Raw genomic sequence first — 19,677 nt, 5'->3', positions numbered from 1 at the left:
AAAAAAAAAAACAAAACCAGAATTATGATCTATGTCATGTACTTGTACCAAATCCTCACAATAAATGTAATAGTTATGCACTACAAATATACTCATAAAAATAATAAAATAAACAGATGATGCACACCTGCCTATAATCCCACCACTTGGGAGGCTGAGGCAGGAGGATCTCTGAGAGTGTGAGGCTGGCCTGGACTCTATAGTAAGTTGAAGGCCAGGATGAATTGCCTAGCAAAAAACAAAAACAAAAACAAGAACAAAAAAACCCCAACCTGGAACACAAGGAGAAATGAGTGGTTAGCCTCAGACCAGGCTCTGCCTTCTGGGGCTCAGCTCACTCCACTCTACCCTTGCTTTAGGAAAAGGGGCTTTGCTATTCCCTGGTCCAGACCTCCTCAGCACCTCCCCCATCTGTGCAACTGCCTGGCTCTGCTGCCTAGGATAACACCCAGCCCTCCCTTGCCCCCTGTGGCTGCCTCCCCTTTCCGTCTGTTGAGAGAGGAAGCCAGGGGGTGGCGGGTGCAACTCTGTGGGGCACTGATAAAGAGCCAGCGCTATCCCCGCCCTCTGGGGCCACTGCGGTCAGACCAGTAGGCAAGCTGGGGAGGCAGCCAGCTCCCTCTGGGACCTGGGGCCCTCCCCTGGTTCCACCTCTACCCACCCCGTCCTTGTCTTCTCGGGAAGCTGGTTGCATAACCCAGTGGGGTGTTTGGCAACCTCACTGTGGCTTGACCTGATGCTGCTGGTGGTGGTGTACACACACGTTGTGGGGTGAGGGCGGGGATGGGCTGGCCAGGGGTGACAACAAATTAGCCTCACAGGGGGCGGGTGAGCAGCGCAGGTAGAAAGTGTTAGGATACTAAAGCTACACAGCCGCATCTTTTCTGTTTTTCCTGTCTCTGCTGCCTTTGTTGAAGTAGAAGCATAGGAGAGATAGGAAAGTCATAGGCGTCACTGGTTGGCCAAGCCATGGGCACGACTGTCCTGCCCACCCAGGCTGGAGCTCAGCTAGTGCCCCACATGGTGTAAATCAATCAAAGGAGATTTAAAGTGGGAAGGTACCAGCTCCGGGTTTGGGAAGGAAGCTGAGGGCTGGAAGGAGTGCTGTGTTGACAAGACACAGCCCAGGAACCAGCAAAGACCTCTTTCTACAGAAGGGCTATGAGGCGAGGTGGGGGAGACACCTCGACTAGCCAGCTGCCTACCTGAAGGCTGTCTGCTTCCCTACCTCGCCCTACATCACCGTGTCTGTCCCCACAGATAGGCAGTAAGGGACTTCAAACACCTCTGTGAGTCCTGCCTGCTTCCGGAATCAAATGCACCTTCCCTAGCTTGATTTTCGAGAGTTCATACAGTCACATTTCTAGCCTTCGCCGTCTGTGGTGGTGAACACCTGCAATCCTAGCATCTGGGAGGCTTAGGCAGAAGAACCACACAGGATGGGCAATCTAGCAATTTAGTGAGACCCTGTCTCAGTATAAAAAAAAAAAAAAGGGCTGGTGATAGGCTTAGCGTAAAGGCCTTGAATTCAACCCTTAATACTGAGGGGGAAAAAAAAATCAGGCATTTCTTTTTTTTTTTTTTTTTTTTTTTTGCGGAACTGGGGATTAAACTCAGACTTATTCTACTGAGCCATCTCCCCAGCCCCAGGCATTTCTTTTTTTCTCTCTCTCTTTCCTGAGCTGATCGTGCAACAGAAGGCTGCACACGTGCTAGGCAAATACTCTTCCCTGAGCTACAGACAGCCCAGCCCAGAACACTTCTCTTCCACTACTGGAGAGAAGTCCCACCCCATTTATTCCCTGCTCTATTAAACCCACTGTTTGCTCAGAATACTCTTCCCTTTCTCTTTTGTGACAGCCCAGTGAAACTGTCACCTTTCCTGGGATCCCTTCCCTGAATTTCCCCAGATAGAAGGCATTTCCTCTTCTGCTCAGCGGCACTTGACACAGACCTTACTGTGGTCCCTGACTACCCTGGGCGTGGGGACATGAACCACATGAACCACGTCACATTCATCTTTGTGTTTCTGGGATGTGAGACACAGTAGACGCTTAGTAACTTTGTAGGATGAATGAGTGGATGATAAGGCTGTTATCTGTAGTTGTATCCGCAACACCATACAGCGTCCAGAACTGGTGTTCTCATTCAATAAATGCTTATTACTATCTGCAACCTGATATCATTGTACAATCAGCTGGCGGCGTGACTCACCACCGCTCCTGGCTCCTGCCCCCTGAGGGACCCAGAGGAATATGCAAGTGAGAGGGCTGTATGTGAAGGCCCATTTGTGTGACCCAGATTCATGTCCAGGTCTTAGGAGATTTTGAGCCCACACATAACATACAGTGAAGTCATTGAGTTGCTTCCTGCTCGACATAAATCATGCGTGTACAGTCATGGTCTCCTCGGGTAGAGTTGGAATTCAAAGCATTTATCCATGGGTTTGGCATCAACATTAATTGATTCCAGCACAAGCAAGCCTACCCAGGAGACTTGGTATCAACACAGCCTCATTATATGCTGGGTGTGTTGCTGGGTTTGGGGGCTTACAGGGAAACAGTGTGGTCAAGGTAGGGGTGATGTGGTGAAGGAACAACCTCAGGGCTCACAGCTGCTCATCCACTGTTCATTGTCTGAGACAGAAGATTTGCCAGTAATTAACAATAAAAACAGTCCCATCAGCCTGAAGCAGTCTGAAGGCCAGCCCTGCCCTTGGTGGCACCTGTCTGCTTCTCCAGGGTTTCTCTTTGATCTCTCTCTTTGGCATTTTGAGACACGCTCTCACACTCTGGATCCTTCTGCCTCAGCCTCCCAAGGGCTGGGGTTAGAGATGTGTGCCACCACACCCCACACCTGTCTTCACCAGTCTTTAGATGTTTCCAATTTAGTTAGTTAGTTTCCAATTTAACATGAACATCGTGAGAAGAAGAGTAGGGAACAAGTGGGAAGGGTTGAAGGTAGACATGCAAAGGACTTTTCCTAGAGCTGAAAGCTACTAAAAGCTGGGAGGGGAAAAGGAAGATGCTTTCCTCAGCCTCTAGAGAGACCTCCTAGGCCTGGATTTAGGTTCTGTCGCTTTGAGGAAAGGTGATGAGTAAGATGCTTCTGGGTAAGCTCTGGCCTGATGCGGACGCTTGATTAACCTGAGTCCTACACATGCGACCAGGCTTATGCATGGTGCAGCGCTGACATGTGGCCAGGCTGCTTTGCCTAGAAGAAAGGACACTGGGTCACCTTTAAGGGAGGTGGATAATCTCCCTACTGGGCAGCCCCCTACCCAATTCCCTTCATACACCACTGACAAAGGGGGGGGGGAACACCTGGCCAAGAAAGGAGCCTTTGTTTTAGAACATCTGATGCTGAGGGGGAAGGGAGAAGGCTACAGGTGAGAGGACACATCAAAGCAGGGGATGGCTCCTCCTCCCCCAATCGCTCCTTTAGCCTTTCCCCAGGGCCCAGGCATATCCTGAGAAGCCACACACCAGGTCCTTAACTTCCTGCCTGCCACCTTGCTATTGACTCAGTTTCCCTGTCCCTAAGAGAGCCATGGGGGGCAGCAAAGGAGGCTCCAACCTGTATAAAATCTAGAGGTCACTTTTGAGTGGACCATCGAGTTGGAATTCATCCTATGCACGGACGGGAGAGTCGCAGAGCTGGCTGGACTTGGGCTCCGAGAGGGCTGGGAGCGGCCTGGAACCCTGGGTGCTCCCGCTGGCCAGGAGCGAGGTGGGGGCGGGGTGTGGGCAGAAACCACACCGGGCTCAAGTTTCCTCTCTTGGCCAGAAGGGGCAGGAGGAGGAGGGCCACAGGGAAAGAGGAGGGTAGCAGGAAGAACTGAGAACTGAGGCCGAGCGCTCAGAGCAGGGCTGGCGCTTTCCTGGGGCTCCTGCACTCAGCAGAGCCAGCCGGAGCTGCCACCCTCAGCCCAACGATGGCCCGGGGGCGGGGCTCGAGCCTCGCCGCTTCGCAGAGGTAGCAGGATCCCTGGCCCGGGAGGTGTCAGCTCTGGCCCAGCCTCTCCAGACACGACACCGGGAGCCTCATCTCTTCTTCCGCACCCTGCTTGGACTGTGCCACAGGTGCCTGGAAATGGGGTGGGGGGCACGATGGGGGAGGGTGGACCCGGTGGGACCCGAGGGGCAGGCTGGGGAGTTGGAGCAGGTGGAGGAAAGAAATAATGAACTTTCAGAAAATTTGTAAGAGACCTTCCCAGGGTGCCCCTGGTTTAGGAATTTGACATCTTTGCCAAATTTTCTGGGAGAAGACCTAGGTTTCTTGGGTGTTCTGGGATCCTTGGGGGGAGGGGGAGAATGAGTGGGTGGGGACAGCAGAGTGGTACCCTGAGGATTCCTGAGAGTCTGGGGAGGGTACCCCCTGGAGGAGGCAAGGGATTTCCAAATACATGCTATCACCCTTTCTCTTACCCCATCCCATTCTGCTGCCTTGTCCAACCAGTGGGGACAAATTGGGAGAAACTGAGGAACTGGAGACACTGACAATCTGGAGTCTGAGAAGTGTTGATACAGCAGGATGAAGCAGTTAGGTGGAGAGTCATTGCATTGCTGTTGGCCCTTCTCTGGGTCCCAGGGGATTAGAGGCCACTGGGACTAAAAAGTAGAAGGCTCAATACCACAGAGCAGCCTTGCCACTGAAGCAGAAAGAGAAGAGAGGAGTACCAGACTTGCCTGGGTGGGGGGTTCTCAAATCACTGATCCCAAAGGGCTGGTCTTTGGGGGCTAGGGAGAATGACAGGACCACAGAAACTTGTCCCCTGCCCCTGGTTTCCACACATGCTTGAGTTATATGTGCACCCAGAGAACTGAGTTGGCTCTACTCAATCTCTTCCCTTTTTCTTCATTTTGTGTACTTCTCTGTCACCTCTGCTAGCCTCTCCCACTTTGGGAGTTCTCTCTGATCTATTTATTTATTTGTGCTGGGAATTGAACTGAGGACCTTGTGCTTGCCAGGCAGGCACTTGCGCTGCTGCACTATATCCCTGGCCTCCCTGATCTTTCTAATTAGGTTGCTTACTTGCCAATCTACTCCCCAAGTGTTACTGAGCCTTTCCTATCCTTCCATTGTCTGCACTGCCACCTGGAGAGGTGGGGTAGTCTAATAAGCCCCCAAATAGGACCTCAGGGCAGGCCTCTTCTCCACGGTTCCCCTTTGCCAAGAAAGTCAAGAGCCCTGGGACATTGGTGAAGGCCAAATGTCCTCTCCCTAGAGTCCCTTGCCAGTGATTCTGTATTCCTAAGCACAAAGCCCTGTATCATTCTGTAAGTTCTCAGGGATTGTAAGATCTTTCTAGTGGTCTAGGAGTACAACTCAGCAGTACAGTGCTTTCCTAGTATCTAGCAGGCCCTGGGTTTCATCCCCAACAACAAAAAACAGCTTTCTGAATAAGGCTATCGGCATGCATGCAAGCGAGGACAGTTTGTTTGTTTTTAGTTTTTTGAGACAGGGTCTCACTGTGTAGTTTAGAAGTGTCCTTAAACTCACTGTGTAGTCCAGGCTGGCCTCATGCTTGCAATGATCCTCCTGCATTCGCCCCCTGAAAGATGACAGATGTCCACCACTGTACCTGGCTGATGAGAATGTGGCTTAGTTCCTGGAGATGGCACCAGTTCTAACTGATCCATGTTGAGGAATAAGGGAAAGAGAAGGAATAGTTAATTCTATGGAGTAAGGTTGCTCTGTGACCTTAAAATATAGGCTAAACTGTAAAGTGGGAGCTCCTTATTTGTACTTTGGCAGCCTCTCCCCAGTTTCTGGGCCCCTGTGGTGTTCTGTTTGATCCAATTTGGAGTATACTCTCTCCCTCACCTATCCCACTGGTCTTCTGAAAGGCAGGCTCCAAAGAGACAAGAGAGTCCATGCCTTGTGTTGGACCAGTACCCCTCAACCCCGGGTCTCTGGGAAAGCAGTGTTCCCATGCCCGCTGCAGCCTGCTGCAAACTCACTGCTGCACCACTGAGGTGGTGGAGCTGGTCCAGAGGTTCTCCACAACTCTCTCCCTTAACCTTCCCCTAATCCCCTATCATGTTCTCACTTTCCTGTCCCTGGGAAAGCGGAAGACTGAACTCCAGCCCTTCAAGGGAAAGGGCTGATGTCTAGGCTCAGAGACAGGCTGGATGTCAGCCTTGCCTAGGTCAAGGTTAAAAGCCTGAAAAAGCTAAGAGAACATTCCTTGGCCTCCATGCTGGCTTGGTGTTGTTCCCTCTAAATGCATACAGATGGACTAGTCTAGTGGATTTCAAGGTGTGATTGGCCAGTTGCATCAGTCACCAGAGTGTATTGAAATGCTGGCTCTTGGTACCTGCTCTATGGATTCACTCAGCAGGAATGGAAGGCCCATTGCCCAAGGTTATGTAGTGTTGTGAAGACCAAAGACCGTGGTCTTCAGCCTACTAGGGCAGAATCTTTGCACTGCATCTTAGAGTCAGGTCCGGGAAGAGAAGAGAGACAAAAAGGGGGTGGGGTGAGCGCAGAGCTATGAGGCAAGAGCCTTGGTCCCTGCCCCCAAACTCCTTCTCCATTCACTTTGCCTTTTGGGCAATTTCCGCCAGAACCTGGGTGGAGATGGTGGGGTTCCGGTGTTGAAATGGATAGACATAAACACCCCACCCACTCTGTCCACTGACCAAGGTCTTGTGCCTGCACCAACTCTCAGTTCTGGAGATGGCAGTATAATAAAGGGGTGGAGCAAGGGGCATGGGGACATCCTCTTTCATAGGGATCATTTATAGTTCCTATTAATTCTGTGATAACTCCAAGAGTGGATTCCATATTGTATGGCTGCAATGGGCCCTTTTTCTGGTGGGTAGTCTGAAGTCAGCCAGTCAGAGATCATTAAGTCCTATTCTCTGTCCTCTATGCTTCTTTCATCTCTAGCCTGCCTCCCTTTCTGTACTTACTTGATTTGGTAGTGGCTTGTGGAGTGTGTGTGTGTGTGTGTGTGTGTGTGTGTGTGTAAATGTGTTGTGTGTTTGGCCCTAAAAATATCAGGGGGCAAAAAAAGAAAAAAAAAAGTCAGGAAGCTGCTGCCAAATTCTACTTGGAATCTCTCTCTCTCTCTCTCTCTCTCTCTCTCTCTCTCTCTCTCTCTCTCTCTTTTGGCGGAACTGTGGGTTGAACTCAGGCCCTTGCACTTGCCAGGCAAGTGCTTATTCTACTGAGCTATCTCCCCGGCCCCTGGAATCTCTTGCAGAAGATGAAAACAGGTGTGGAGTTGTGTGTCAGGGAGTAGGAAGGTAGAATGAGGAAGAGGGACCAGCAAAGAGGAGACGATACCCGCACGGGGGAGAATTAGCTAAGAACTCCAAACTGCGCCAGCAGAAAGGGACTCCCAGGTCCAAAGAGTACAACTCCCTGGGTTTTACAAATGAGGAAACAGGATCAGAGCAGTGAGATGGATTGCCCAACATCACATTGCTGCTTCAGGGCAGACCTGCCGCTAGCGGGGAGACCAAGAGGAGAAGAGGGACTGGAGGGCCTACGGATTCAAGGGTGTAAAGGGACATATTGCTCAGTAGAAAGGGGGCTGAGACTGCAGGGTCTGTCTGGCTGAGGTCGACTGCCAGGAGCAGCGCTCAGTGTGGAGACGGAGGAGTGGTGTGGGCAGGTACCCGGAAAGCATAGGAGGGGAGTGAAGTGAAGTTCCTGACCTCATCCATGCCTTTTTTTGTTTGTTTTTGGAGACAGGGTTTTACTATATAATTCAAGCTGGCTTTCTTTGTGTGTGTCTTTGAGACAGGGTCTCACTATGCAGTTTAGGCTGGTCTTGAGTTCACTTTGTAGCTCAGGCTGGCCTTGAGCTCACAATGATCCTCCTGCCTCAGCCTCCCCAGTGTGGGATTACAGGTATGCACCACCAGCCGGGCTTCAAGCTGACCTTGAACTCACTGTATAGCCCAGTCTGGCCTTGAACTTGTGGCAATCCTGCCTCAGTCTTCTGAGTACTAGGATTAAAGTGTGTGTCTTGCCATAATGCCATTTATCAGTTTGGGTCACTTTTTTTTCTTTCCTTCCTTCCTTCATTCTTTTTTTCTTTCCTTCCGTCCTTGTTCTCAATTTCTGAATGGGCCTTCCAAGATCTTTATGAAAATCAATCTCATTGGCACAGCTCCTGACAGTGTTCACTAAGTCTTTGCTATGGTTGGATGTTAATTTATCTTGGAAGACAAAGACCCCTGGCTGCTGTAGGCCGGGGTATGGCCAAGATGCCCCTGTGGGGACACAGGGTAGAGGTTCTATGTCTCTGGGGCCCAATCCTCTTCTGCCTCTGCTGCTTGCAGCTGATAAACCTCTTATCTGTCCGCCCCAGGCAGAGTAACCCAGGGTCAGGATAGGAGGAGAGCGCAAGGCTGCTATCTGCAGCCAGGCCAGGGCCATATCTTCAAGGAGAAGGGCTGTCTGACTAGCACTTCCCACGACACGGTCCTTGGGGATCCCCAAGAACTCAGCCTGTCTTGAGGGACGAAGACTGAGACCCTAAAACTGAAGACATAGAAGGAAAGCAGGGGCGATTCTTGATGTTTCCTCACAAAACGGAAAAACAAACCAACCAGAACACCCTGGGAGATCTGGCTCTTTCTCTGCCCAAGACTACAGTTCTGGGAAGTAAGAAGTAGGGCAGAAAGAAGGTCTCTTGGGGGAGGGGGAGGGCAAAGACCTGCTGTGTTCCTAAGAGAACTGACTCTGGCTGTAGTTGGGGAGACAGAGTCCATACCACAGAAAAGAACTTGCCAGGTGGCCAGGTGTGGTGGCGCACCCGTGGAATCCCAGCACTCGCTAGGGGCTACATAGTGAGACCCTGTCTATTTTTTTTTCTAATTTATTTGTGTGTGTGTGTGTGTGTGTGTGTGTGTGTGGCCAGCTCAGCCTACCAGGGGGCGGGGCTGGCTGGCATGTGGTGCTGGGGATTGAACCGCGGTCCATTTGCTTTGCTAAGCTTGTTCTAAGTAGGAGCTTTAGACCACTGAGCCATCTCACCAGCCCAGTGAGACCCTGTCTTAAAAAAAAACAACAACAAAAGACTTGCCAGGTGAAGGGGTGGGTTGTTCAGTGAGTCTAGCTGCCGGAGGGTGTAGCTGGGGGAATCCCTCCACAGAGGCCATTCCACGCCCAGCAGGAGCAGCTCTAATGCCCTTGCCTTTCTCCCTGCTGCACAGGTTGCTGGGCCCTTTGGGCTTTGGGGAAACCTGGACCAGCCCCTGACCCAGTAGGATGCCCCCGTGTCCTCCTCAGCAGAGCAGGAACAGGGTGACTCAGCTGCCCACATCAGAGCCAGGCGAGATGGAACTGACTTGGCAAGAGATCATGTCCATCACTGAGCTGCAGGTGAGCAGGGAGAGAGAGAAGGCGATGCAGGGAGGCCAGCCTTAGGGAGGGAGATATGGGGAGGAGCAGGACGCAGGGCCAGAAATGCTGCAGACCCTGGAAAAGGGAGTGTGGAGTAGGGCGAGTGGGTGGAGCAGGTGGATGGGAACCCCCAGGATGGTGGTAAGAGGGCGTGTGGGGTGTGGGTGAGCAGGAGATAGGAGTGGTGGCAAGGGAAGGATCTGATTGGGGTGCAGGCTTTGTGCAGCAGGTGCCCTGCCCTGTCTTGCTCTGCTCGACTCCTCTGTCCTCTTTCTCACCCTCTTCTCCTGGACCTCCTTCTCCTTCAACCCTACCCATCTCTCCTGCCCTTAGCAACTGGTTCCCATTCTCCCAGGTAGCAGAGCAGTAGTTCAGGGGCCTCAGGAAGGGGAGTTGGGCTATGCTGGGGTCCTATCCTGAAGTTTGGACAAAGCGGTGTCTGTTGACTTAACAATGATGCCTTTGTCCATGGCTACACTGGAGTGGGGTGGCTCCCTGTGTGGGTGGGGGGCCTTGTTTCCAGCATGTTCTCTCCTCACTGCACCTGGTCAGGCACTGAGAGGGCAGATCTTGTGCTGGCTCCCCCAGGTGCTTGTTCCCAATCCTCCCTTGCCTCCAGCCCTGGTGCCCCAGGATCTGCCCCAGGCCACCTTTTCACATAACAGCTCCCTCTGCTGGGCACCTGGGGTATGACCAGAGAGTGAACTTGACCCTTTGACCCCAGGTAACCAGAGCAGGAAAGGGTTCTGAGGGGTTATCTTGGCTAATATAGACTTATTTTCCTTTTTAAAAATATATATATTTAAAATGCATATGTAAATTTTATGAGGTTCCTTATTGTTAAGCCCAACAGAACTTCAGGCAGTTGTTACAATTCAACTCCATGCAGCATTAACTTCTCTTCTGGTTCTTCTGTTAATTCCACCTTTTTTGAAGCCTTTTGATCTCTGAAATATTGTTCAAATATTGGCTGATAAATGTATATTCCTCCAGCAATTCCCATGATGCCAGCAAAAAGCAGCTGTGGAAGACTCAGTCTCCCAAACATCATCCCAGCAAGCAGCACCACAAAGGTGGTCTGGAAAAGCTGTTTTCCACACCTGGCCAGTCTCTTGAGATCATTATCAAAACTATAATGGGGTGCAGTGGTACACACCAGTAATATCAGCTACTGGCAGGCTGAGTGAGGCAGGATTGAAACTCGGGAGCAGTCTGGGAAACTGATCCAGACCCAGTGTCAAAATTAAGGACTGCGGACAGTTTCCGGCTACGGCCCCGGGCTCACTCGCATTACTGCATTAGGAAATGCACATAGATTTACATTACACATGCCCGGAACTTTTGCCATCTTAGACTTATTTTCCTGAAAGACTATAAAGTGGGGAGGGGGAGAAAAAGAATTAGAGTCATTTCTTCTCAGAGCTGCTTCTTCTGAGGGGGTTCTGTAACTTCCACCGTTTGGTGGTTGCCTCTTGAAGCAAACCTCAGAGACCTCTATTCTTTCTTATGCCGCCTTTTTCTTGGGTCAACTGGATGGCCACTGCTGTTTGAAGCTTCCAATTTTTTTTCCCCCCTGGAACCGGGGATTGAACTCAGGCCCTTGCGCTTGCCAGGGAAGCGCTTATTCCACTGAGCCATCTCCCCAGCCCCCTTCCAATGGTTTTTGAGAACTTTCCACTCTCTTGTTACCATTCCCACTTGGTCTTTCAGAAGGACCCTGCTTGATCCTGAGAGTGCCATTGTCCTCTCTCTGATGTGCTGCTCAAACTGACCTTGAAGTTGCAATTTTCCCAGCTCAGGCTCCCAAGTACCTGGAATTATAGGCATGCACCTTCATACCTGGTTTGCTGGGGTTTTTTTCCTAGCTTGTCTCCAAATTCTTTGTGTCTTTCTTTACAGGGTCTAAATGCTCCAAGTGAGCCATCATTTGAGACCCAAGCCTCAGCCCCATATCCTGGACCTCCACCACCTCTCTCCTACTGCCCCTGCTCTGTCCACCCTGACTCGGGCTTCCCCCTTCCTCCACAACCTTATGAGCTCTCAGCATCTACGTCCCATGTCCCAGATCCCCTATACTCCTACAGCAATGTGGCCATGCCAGTCTCCAAGCCACTGACCCTCTCAGGCCTGCTCAATGAGCCCCTCCCAGACCCTTTAGGCCTTCTGGACATTGGGCTGCCAGTGAGGCCACCCAAGACCCAGGAGGACCCTGAATCCGATTCAGGATTATCCCTCAACTACAGTGATGCGGAATCACTTGAGCTGGAGGGGACAGAGGCTGGCCGGCGGCGGAGCGAGTACGTAGAGATGTACCCAGTGGAGTACCCTTACACACTTCTGCCCAACTCCTTGGCCCACCCCAGCTATTCCCTGCCATCTGCTGAGGCCCCCTTGGCCTTAGAGCCCTCCCCAGGCCCTGTGCGAGCTAAATCTACTGTACGGGGGGAGGCGGGGAGTCGTGACGAGCGTCGGGCTCTGGCCATGAAGATCCCCTTCCCAACAGACAAGATTGTCAACTTGCCTGTAGATGACTTTAATGAGCTGTTGGCACGGTATCCGCTCACCGACAGCCAGCTGGCTCTAGTTCGGGATATCCGACGGCGGGGCAAGAATAAGGTGGCTGCCCAGAACTGTCGAAAGAGAAAGCTGGAAACCATTGTACAGCTGGAGCGGGAGCTGGAACGTCTGGGCAATGAGAGGGAGCGGCTTCTCAGGGCCCGTGGGGAGGCTGACCGCACCCTGGAGGTCATGCGCCAGCAGCTGGCGGAGCTCTACCGTGACATTTTCCAGCACCTTCGGGATGAAGCCGGCAACAGCTACTCCCCTGAAGAGTACGCACTGCAACAGGCTGCAGATGGGGCTGTCTTCCTGGTGCCCCGGGGGGTCAAGATGGAAGCCACAAACTGAGCACCCAGATTTGGGAATGACGTCATGGGGATTTCCCTTATTTCCTTTGGATAAAGGTTCTCCCCAGCCCTGAAACCTAAAAGGTGCTAAATTCTGTAGGCCAAGCAGACACCAAGGGAACCCCAGTGTTTGGAGTTCCAAGTGTGTTCAGTGAGGCCAGGCTCGGGACTTAGCTTCCCAGCTCCAACTTTGCCTCTTATCCAAGGTTTGGCCTATAAAAAGTTCCACAGGAAATAATTTTTCATTGTCTTTCTCCCCCTATTCAGTTCAGGCTGGCCTTGAGCTCACTTTGTAGTCCAAGTTGGCCAGAAACTTGCAGTGATCCTCCTGCCTCAGGAGTGTTGGGATTACAGGTGTGTACTACCACCAAAAGTAAAAATACACTCAGCCCATAGTGTGGGCTGTCCTCATGTCAGACTTGCCCCACTTGGTTTTTTTGGTTGGTGTTTTTTTTTTTTTTTTTGTGAGTGTGTTTGTGCGTGTTTTGGGAAGGCAGATATACTCACCACTATACTACCAACACAGACGTGTGCGTGTTTTTGAGTCAGGGTCTTGCTATGCAACTCTGGCAGGCCTTCAGCTAATTTAGTAGCCCAGGCTAGCCTTGAACTCACAAGGATCCCCCACCTTAGCCTCCTGAGTGTTGGGATTACAGGCGTGTGCCACCACACCAGGCTTGGACTGATTTTTAAAGACAAGGTCTCCATACACATGGCCCAGGCTGGCCTTGAATTTGTAGTGATCCTCCTGCCTCTTCCTTGGCCTCCAAAATGCTGGGATCATAAGCATGTGCCACCACACCTGGCTCTGAATGCTCACTACATAAAGCTGGCTGCAATGTATTGAAATTAAGAGAATTCGCAAAAAATAAATAACTTATAACTGCAGTGATAAATATATTAAGAGCCAAAACCAGGCACCCCAATTTGACATTCTAGGTTCACACAAGTTTCAAGAAAACTCTGGGTACCTGAATAAACAATTATAACAATAAGGGCCTGAAATAAGGCTTCTCTTTAGCAACATTTTTCTAAATTACCTCCCATTTTGAAAAAAGAAATGAAAATTCCACCCAGTATACCACCAGGCCTGGAGTGTCACCCACCATGGGAGGGAGGTGCTGGAGATGGACATTGCTCAGAGACCAGCGCTTGCTGGGGTGGGAGGGTCTTGGACTCCCTAGGTTGTCCAGGCTGCCCTCCACTTGCAAATCGCCTCCTTGGTGGCTCCTATTCCTAAAGGTGAGAGAACTCTCAAAGCTGGCTCAATCATCAATCCTTGACGTTTAGTTATCTTCTTTCTCAAATTTTGGGACAACAAAACAACCTAGAATGCCCACTGGCCTACTTTTCTGTTATTTTTCTCTTTATTCAGTCTGGGTCCTGATGTCCTAGAGCTCTCTCAGAAGACTGGGATACTCTCAAGTATCAGGAGAATTTGATTAGACACTGAAATTTCAGAGCATTTCACTCAAACCTTTGGTAAAACCTGCTGCACAGTGGAATAAAATATGCATTCCTATGAACCTTTCTCTCTGGTTATGTTAAACACTACTCAATACATTTTTATTTTTATTTATTTATTTGTCTTTAACTCAGGCCCTTGCGCTTGCCAGGGAAGTGCTTATTCCACTGAGCCATCTCCCCAGCCCTTTTTTTTTTTTGTCTTTCTGAGACAATGTCTCTGTGCAGCTCAGGCTGGCCTTGAACTTGCAATGATCCTCCTGCCTCAGCCTCCCGAATGCTGGGATTACAGGTATGTAGAAACACACCCAGTGAAGTTTCAGATTCTTTAGACACATGAAAATCCAACCAAACCATTGGGTGTAGTGATGCACACCTTAACACCCTGGATGGAGCCTGAGGCAGGAGGATCACTCTGAGTTTAAGGCTAGCCTGATATACACAGTGAGACCCTACTTAAGAAACAAAACAAAACCAACAACCCAGTTCAAACCTGACCGCACACTCAGTCTCCTTGGAGTTAGTGGCTCTCAATCTTTCCAGTCACTCAGACACCTAGTTTGCGCAAAGGTTTTTGTTTTCCCCTCTGTGCTACTATTTTAACTTTCAACAGAAAAACCTTAGTTCCAGAGTCTGATATAAACATCACAGATATTGGGATCTGAAAGCGGAAGTGACATGAGATACTAAGGAATACAGAATGTTCAACAATAACAGAAAAGAATCTTCACAGCTACACTTTATGGAAAATGTATTTCTAGCCCAGTGTTTTGTTTTTTTTTTTAGCCCAGGTTTAAGGACTGAAGGCAACCTGAATTCTCCTGTACCTAACAGATTTGAATATATCTCAGAGAATTTGTTGACTTTTAAGTTCTCTAAAAATATTGACAATGAGGGGGCCAGGGAGATGGCTCAGTAAAATAAGAGCTTGCCTGGCAAGTACAAGGGCTCTGAGTTCAATCCTGGTTCTGCCAAAAAATTTAAAAAAATATTGACAATGAGCCAGGCATGGTGGTGCATGCCTATAATCCCAGCAACCTCAAAGCAGAGGCAGGAGGATTGCTGCAAGCTTGAGGCCAGCCTGGGCAACATAGTGAATTCAAGGCCAGCCAGGACAAGAGACTCCATCTCAAACAAAGTAACAAAAGGGATAGTAGGAATTGACAATGTTCCTGTTTCTAATTGTAAAGGGCAGAGTCTTGGGCTGTCTGCAAATGTGACTGTATTTTGCCTAAGGAACACAGGATTTTCTATTGGAACATAGTAACTCACAGGCAAACTGAGACATTTACCTAGCTAAATTCTAGGTTTGATACAATGAACAGGAGCCATTCTGACAGCTGTGCTGTCATAGAAGCTACAGAACAGCCAATGGGAAGAGCATCTTGAAGCATACACAGCTGTGGCAAGCTGAGGGCTTGCACAGTTGAGTCATGGGACCCAGTGATTGCAGGAATTTGGATAAGGTTATCTTCCTTGAATCTTTCTCATGCAGAAAACACAGAATTTACTTTTCAACCTTGTATAAACACAGCCCAGTACATGTGGATTGCAGTAGGAATGTACATTTTTCAATACAAATACTTTACAAAAAACCATTATTCTTTTCATCTTAGATTCCTTAGTACTCCTACACAAGGTTAGTTCAGAAATTTTCTTAAATATGTGAATAGAGGCGAAATTTCCCTAGAATTCACCTCATCCCTACACAGCTCAATTCCAGCTAGCCTCAATGATCCTCCTGCCTCAGCCTTCCAAGTGCTAGGATTACAGGTTTCACCACTGTAGTCCAGCTTTTGTTAGTTTCAAAATTTAGGATGGGGAAAAAATTAGGATGGGGCTGGCCAGATAGCTCAGCAGATTAAAGCACTGGGTTAGGCAGATGCAGGAACCAGGTTTGATCCCAGTGTTCTGTTGTCTTTGCCCCTGGGGCTCTCTGCAAGTGGGATTGAGACTAGGTGTGGTGGTGCATGCCTGTAATGTTTTGGAGGCTCTTAAACAGGATCATTATGGGTCTTATCTGTGTAGTGAGACTGTATTAAATACATAGAGAAAAAAAAAAAGGATGATGCTGGGCATGGTGGCCCATGCCTGTAATCCCAGCACTTGGAAAGCTGTGGCAGGACTGCCACAGGTTCCCGGCCAAGTCTAGGCTACACAGTGAGTTCTGAATGACATAGCAAGGCTCTGTCTCAAAAAACAAAACTCAGGCTAGATAGGGTGAACTTTACTCAGAGAATCTGAGTACTTGCTGATTCCACATTGCCCTCAAGTTTCAGGCTGATGCCATAGCAGCAGGCACCGATAACCCCAACACTCTGGAAATAAGAGGCAGGATGGTAAATCTGAGCCACCTAGGTAATTTAGCAATTTAACAAAGAGGTGATGGATCAGTGTAAAGCTCTGGGTTCAATTCCCAGTATGGCAGAGGGAGAAACTAAGGCTTCCCGTGTATTTGCATTTCAGTCTATTTGCCAGCCATTAAACACCTGTCAATCTAGCAAGAGAAACACTGCACACCTCCCACGTATACAGCTCCTGGATCAATCAGTTCAGCAACTATTACCTGTACAACTGAAGTTTTCCTTGCAAGAGCTAGGGCCATCCAGCTCCCAGAGGAGGAATGATACAGGTTATGGGGGGGAACATAAATTTTCCTTTTTGTTCGATTTTTACTTTGGTACTTGGGACAAAACTTAGAACTTGTGCTTGCCAGGCAGGTGCTTATGCCATTGAGCTAAATCCTTGGCCCTCAACTTTTATTAAACCACAAGTTGCATAAATCTGAACATAGTATGTTAGAACCACTTAGAAACTCCGAGTGTGAATTTCAACACATGGGTGTTTGAAGCATTTAGTTTCAGATCTCAAACACTTAGCTCCAAACCGCTAAACAGAGCTGGATATGGTAGGGCTGAGCCTGTAATCCCAGCACTCCAAAAGCTGAGGCAAGATAGCTTCAGGTTCAAAGTGAGGTCAGGCCAGCCTGTACCATGTAGAGTCCCTGTCTCAAAGAACCAAAAGGGCATGATAAACACCAGTGGCCACCTACTTAATGCTTTGTGCCCAACACATACCTTACAGATAAAGGGTGAGGGGGCACTGCTAACTATTTCAGCTCACTAGGCACAACTAACCTGACACATTCCCTTCTCATTCCCAAATGTGAAACATAATGAATACAACAGTACCACAAACAAAAGGGAGACAAGGGCCGGCCAGCCAGCTCAGTGGATTTAAAGCACCTGAAGCAGGGATGGGGGTGTGGTGAGGGATTCTGGCCTGCCTTGCTGGCCCTGCCCCCAGGATAGGGTGAGATGGTGACCGAGACTGGGGGTAAAGGTGTGTGCCTGTAATCCAAGTGCTTGGGAGGCTGAAAAACAAGTCCCATCTGCATAGTGGGACCCTGTACTTAATAAAAAACAAAGGGAGACACAATAAAGTAAACGCAGTTTATTTAAAAAAAAAAAATCCATTCACAAAACTGAATGATTTAACCAGAGCTGTACAACAGCTAAAACCAACTGTAGGCAGTTGAGAATGATGCACAGTGACTCAGATAAAGATTGGTCCTCACAAGGAAGTTCCTGCAAAAAGAAAAGCTCATTAAGTATTTTTATCAAATCCATGGGCTCTATAATCACTCAAAACTACCACTATTACTGTGAAGATTGCCTTTTAAGTTTTAAGTCACCCTTCTTGCACCACACCCATAATCCCAGCATAGGGAGACAGATATAGGAAATTAAGCCTAGACACTTCCATAGACAAGGTCTAAAAAATTCAAATTTATCCTTTTGGGGTCTGGGGGTTTAGCTCACTGGTGCAGTGCATTGCCTGGCAAATGAGATCCTGAGTTCGATTCCTGGTACCCAAACCACCAAGGGCTGGACAGATAGCTGTGAACTGAAATGCTGGCTTTGGCAGAGTATAATGGCCAGGGTTCAATCCCTGGCATGCTGAGCCCCATCACTGGGGTGCACTGAGATGGGTATGGTGGCCCATGTGTGTAATCCCAGTGCTTGGGAGGCTGGAAACAGGAGAATCACCAAGAGCAGGTGAGACCCTGTACCAAATACGTAACAAAACACCACCAAAATCATCCCTTTGTAGCTGGGCATGATAACATGTGCCTGTAACTCAAGCAGGAGTTACAAGAGGGCCAACCCAGGATGATCACCCAAGTTTGAGGGCAAGCCTGGGCAATTGAACAGGACTGTCCGAAAAGGGTTAGGGTCAGTGACTGCCTAGCAGTAAGGACCCAAGGTTTGGGGCTGGGGAGATAGCTCAGCAGAGTAAGTGCTTGCCTACCAAGCACAAGGGCCTGAGTTCAATCCCTGGTTCCACAAAACACAACCGCCCCCACCCCAAAGAAAGAAACAAAAAAAACCAACCCAAAGTTCTACCTATGAGCTACATACACTCTAGCCTCCTTTAGTAATAGTGATGTAACATAAGTGGACCAGATGAGTTCTTTCACTTACAATCTGACCTGCTGCCTGGCTGGGGAATACAACACATCCTTAGTGATTTTCAGAAACTTACCTTTTAGCTATGTGCTTTTTTTTTTTTTTTTTAAATTAACAGCTGATAAGCTTGCAGTAGCAGATTCCTCCCCTAGAAGAAGTAAACAACCTTTAGAACTAGCTCTTTTCTGAGACCAAGGCCCATCTTGAAGCTACATCCCCCTCCCCCCAAAAGTGACCCTCCCTCCCTCCCACCATTTTGGGGAAAGGGTTCTAATGCATTACTTTGAGCCATTGTTTTAATGAAATGGGTCAAAGGAAGATAAGAAATAAAACTATAATGGGCAACAATATCTTCATATGGAATTATTGTGCTCATTTACTTCATTTGAGAGCCAACAAGAACAGGGTATTAATTTAAAACAATTTCCAGAAAAACAAAGTTCAGCTTAACTGGACTAGTTTTGGCTCAATATATTAAGGAAAATGCAATAGAAAACTGGATTTTAGGTTAACTAAATGGATGTAAGTAAAATCTGTTCTTACCTACCAGCATAGCAATAAAACCTTTTCTCCTGGTTCTGACTGCTAGTCCTAAGAGTCAGGTGTGCCTTACTCTTGTCTGCCTCCTTCCTTGCGGTGGTCACTGAAACTTCACTCTCCTAGCTTTCATGTTGAGTGCCGTGGCCTGCCCCTGGCTTATCTGTACTCCACATACCATAAGTTTCTACTCTCAGCTGCAGAGTGTCTGAGCTCGGAGTCATTCGCGCTATGCTTGCTAGCAGTTCCTAGTAGCTGAACATCTCTTGGATCTTTAAAGGCATTGTCACGAATCCTGAGGTATCTGCAAACTCCCTCAATAGTTAAGGTTCCACCTGCTATTGCAAACTCAGCCAGTATCATGGAACTAGTGTCCATGCTTCCCCGCCTCCCCCCAGCCAACCCCCTTCCCCCAACCCTCCTCCCCAGACTTCCAAGTAACACACCCATGGGATGGAATATAACAGTCCTATTGATAACAAGGATCTATGCCACTAAGTACAGGCACCAAAGAGTACCAAAGGTAGACTCAAAAGAAATTGTACAAATAACAATGGTGGAATAGTTTGGAATTGCTATACAATTAACACTTTAAGATGGTTGTGTGACCTTGTGCCATATTTAAAGGAAAACTGCAGTGAACATAAAACCGTGCAGAAAAATTCTTTTATGGCTTCAATCTCCAAATTAGTTGACCTGAAGACCCACCCACCATGACCCAATGAAACTGCAGTTTTCCTTTAATGCAAACCTATTTGTTAATTAGAAGCTTTACTGGTACTTGTAAATTGGGAAAGAAAAAAGCCTCCCAAAACTAAGCTGGATTTATGGGGCAGCTTTAGCCAGCAGCTGGTTGCTATTTTCTGGCAGAGCTTTGAACTTGTACTGTGATAGAGGCATTCAACATTTATCAGGGGCAATGGGTAGGGAAAAGTACA

General features: G+C 48.7%; 2 protein-coding genes and 1 long non-coding RNA gene across 4 annotated transcripts in view; 1 reads left to right on the top strand and 2 right to left on the bottom strand.

Annotated features, from left to right (window-relative positions):
- Positions 1 to 3,844: 3,844 nt before the first annotated feature.
- Nfe2 (nuclear factor, erythroid 2) lies at positions 3,845 to 12,522 on the top strand. Its single transcript, XM_004637925.2, has 3 exons — positions 3,845 to 4,082; positions 9,174 to 9,342; positions 11,263 to 12,522. Exons 2-3 carry the CDS (start codon positions 9,229 to 9,231, stop codon positions 12,268 to 12,270), a joined length of 1,122 nt encoding a protein of 373 aa, XP_004637982.1. The 5' UTR covers positions 3,845 to 4,082; positions 9,174 to 9,228; the 3' UTR covers positions 12,271 to 12,522.
- On the bottom strand, positions 10,232 to 10,708 carry LOC111818507 (protein PIGBOS1-like). Its single transcript, XM_023722887.1, has one exon. The coding sequence runs from the start codon at positions 10,412 to 10,414 to the stop codon at positions 10,232 to 10,234; it is 183 nt and encodes a 60-aa protein (XP_023578655.1). The 5' UTR covers positions 10,415 to 10,708.
- A 4,650-nt stretch (positions 12,523 to 17,172) lies between the features above and the next one.
- The window catches only part of LOC111818489, a 3,686-nt gene continuing 1,181 nt past the window's right edge, over positions 17,173 to 19,677 (bottom strand). The window contains exons 2-3 of one of the 2 annotated variants that reach the window (XR_002822467.1): positions 18,279 to 18,350; positions 17,173 to 17,320 (exon numbers count right to left, since the gene is read on the bottom strand). This is a non-coding gene — a long non-coding RNA (uncharacterized LOC111818489). Of the gene's footprint in view, positions 17,321 to 18,278; positions 19,128 to 19,677 lie in introns of those variants that run through there. The other variant, XR_002822466.1, reaches the window with a different exon arrangement.

This window comes from Octodon degus, unplaced genomic scaffold, assembly GCF_000260255.1.
Source record: "Octodon degus isolate 3935 unplaced genomic scaffold, OctDeg1.0 scaffold00093, whole genome shotgun sequence".
Lineage (NCBI taxonomy): Eukaryota > Metazoa > Chordata > Mammalia > Rodentia > Octodontidae > Octodon > Octodon degus.
Note: the sequence above shows the minus strand (reverse complement) of the source record. Positions and strands in the feature narration are given on the sequence as shown.

Bases quoted from the DNA above. Each gene is read 5' to 3' on its own strand.
- Nfe2 (XM_004637925.2), top strand. From the start codon at position 9,229: ATGCCCCCGTGTCCTCCTCAGCAGAGCAGGAACAGGGTGACTCAGCTG. The intron at 9,343-11,262 runs GTGAGCAGGGAG...CTTTCTTTACAG, and splicing joins TGTCCATCACTGAGCTGCAG to GGTCTAAATGCTCCAAGTGA.
- LOC111818507 (XM_023722887.1), bottom strand. From the start codon at position 10,414: ATGATGTTTGGGAGACTGAGTCTTCCACAGCTGCTTTTTGCTGGCATC.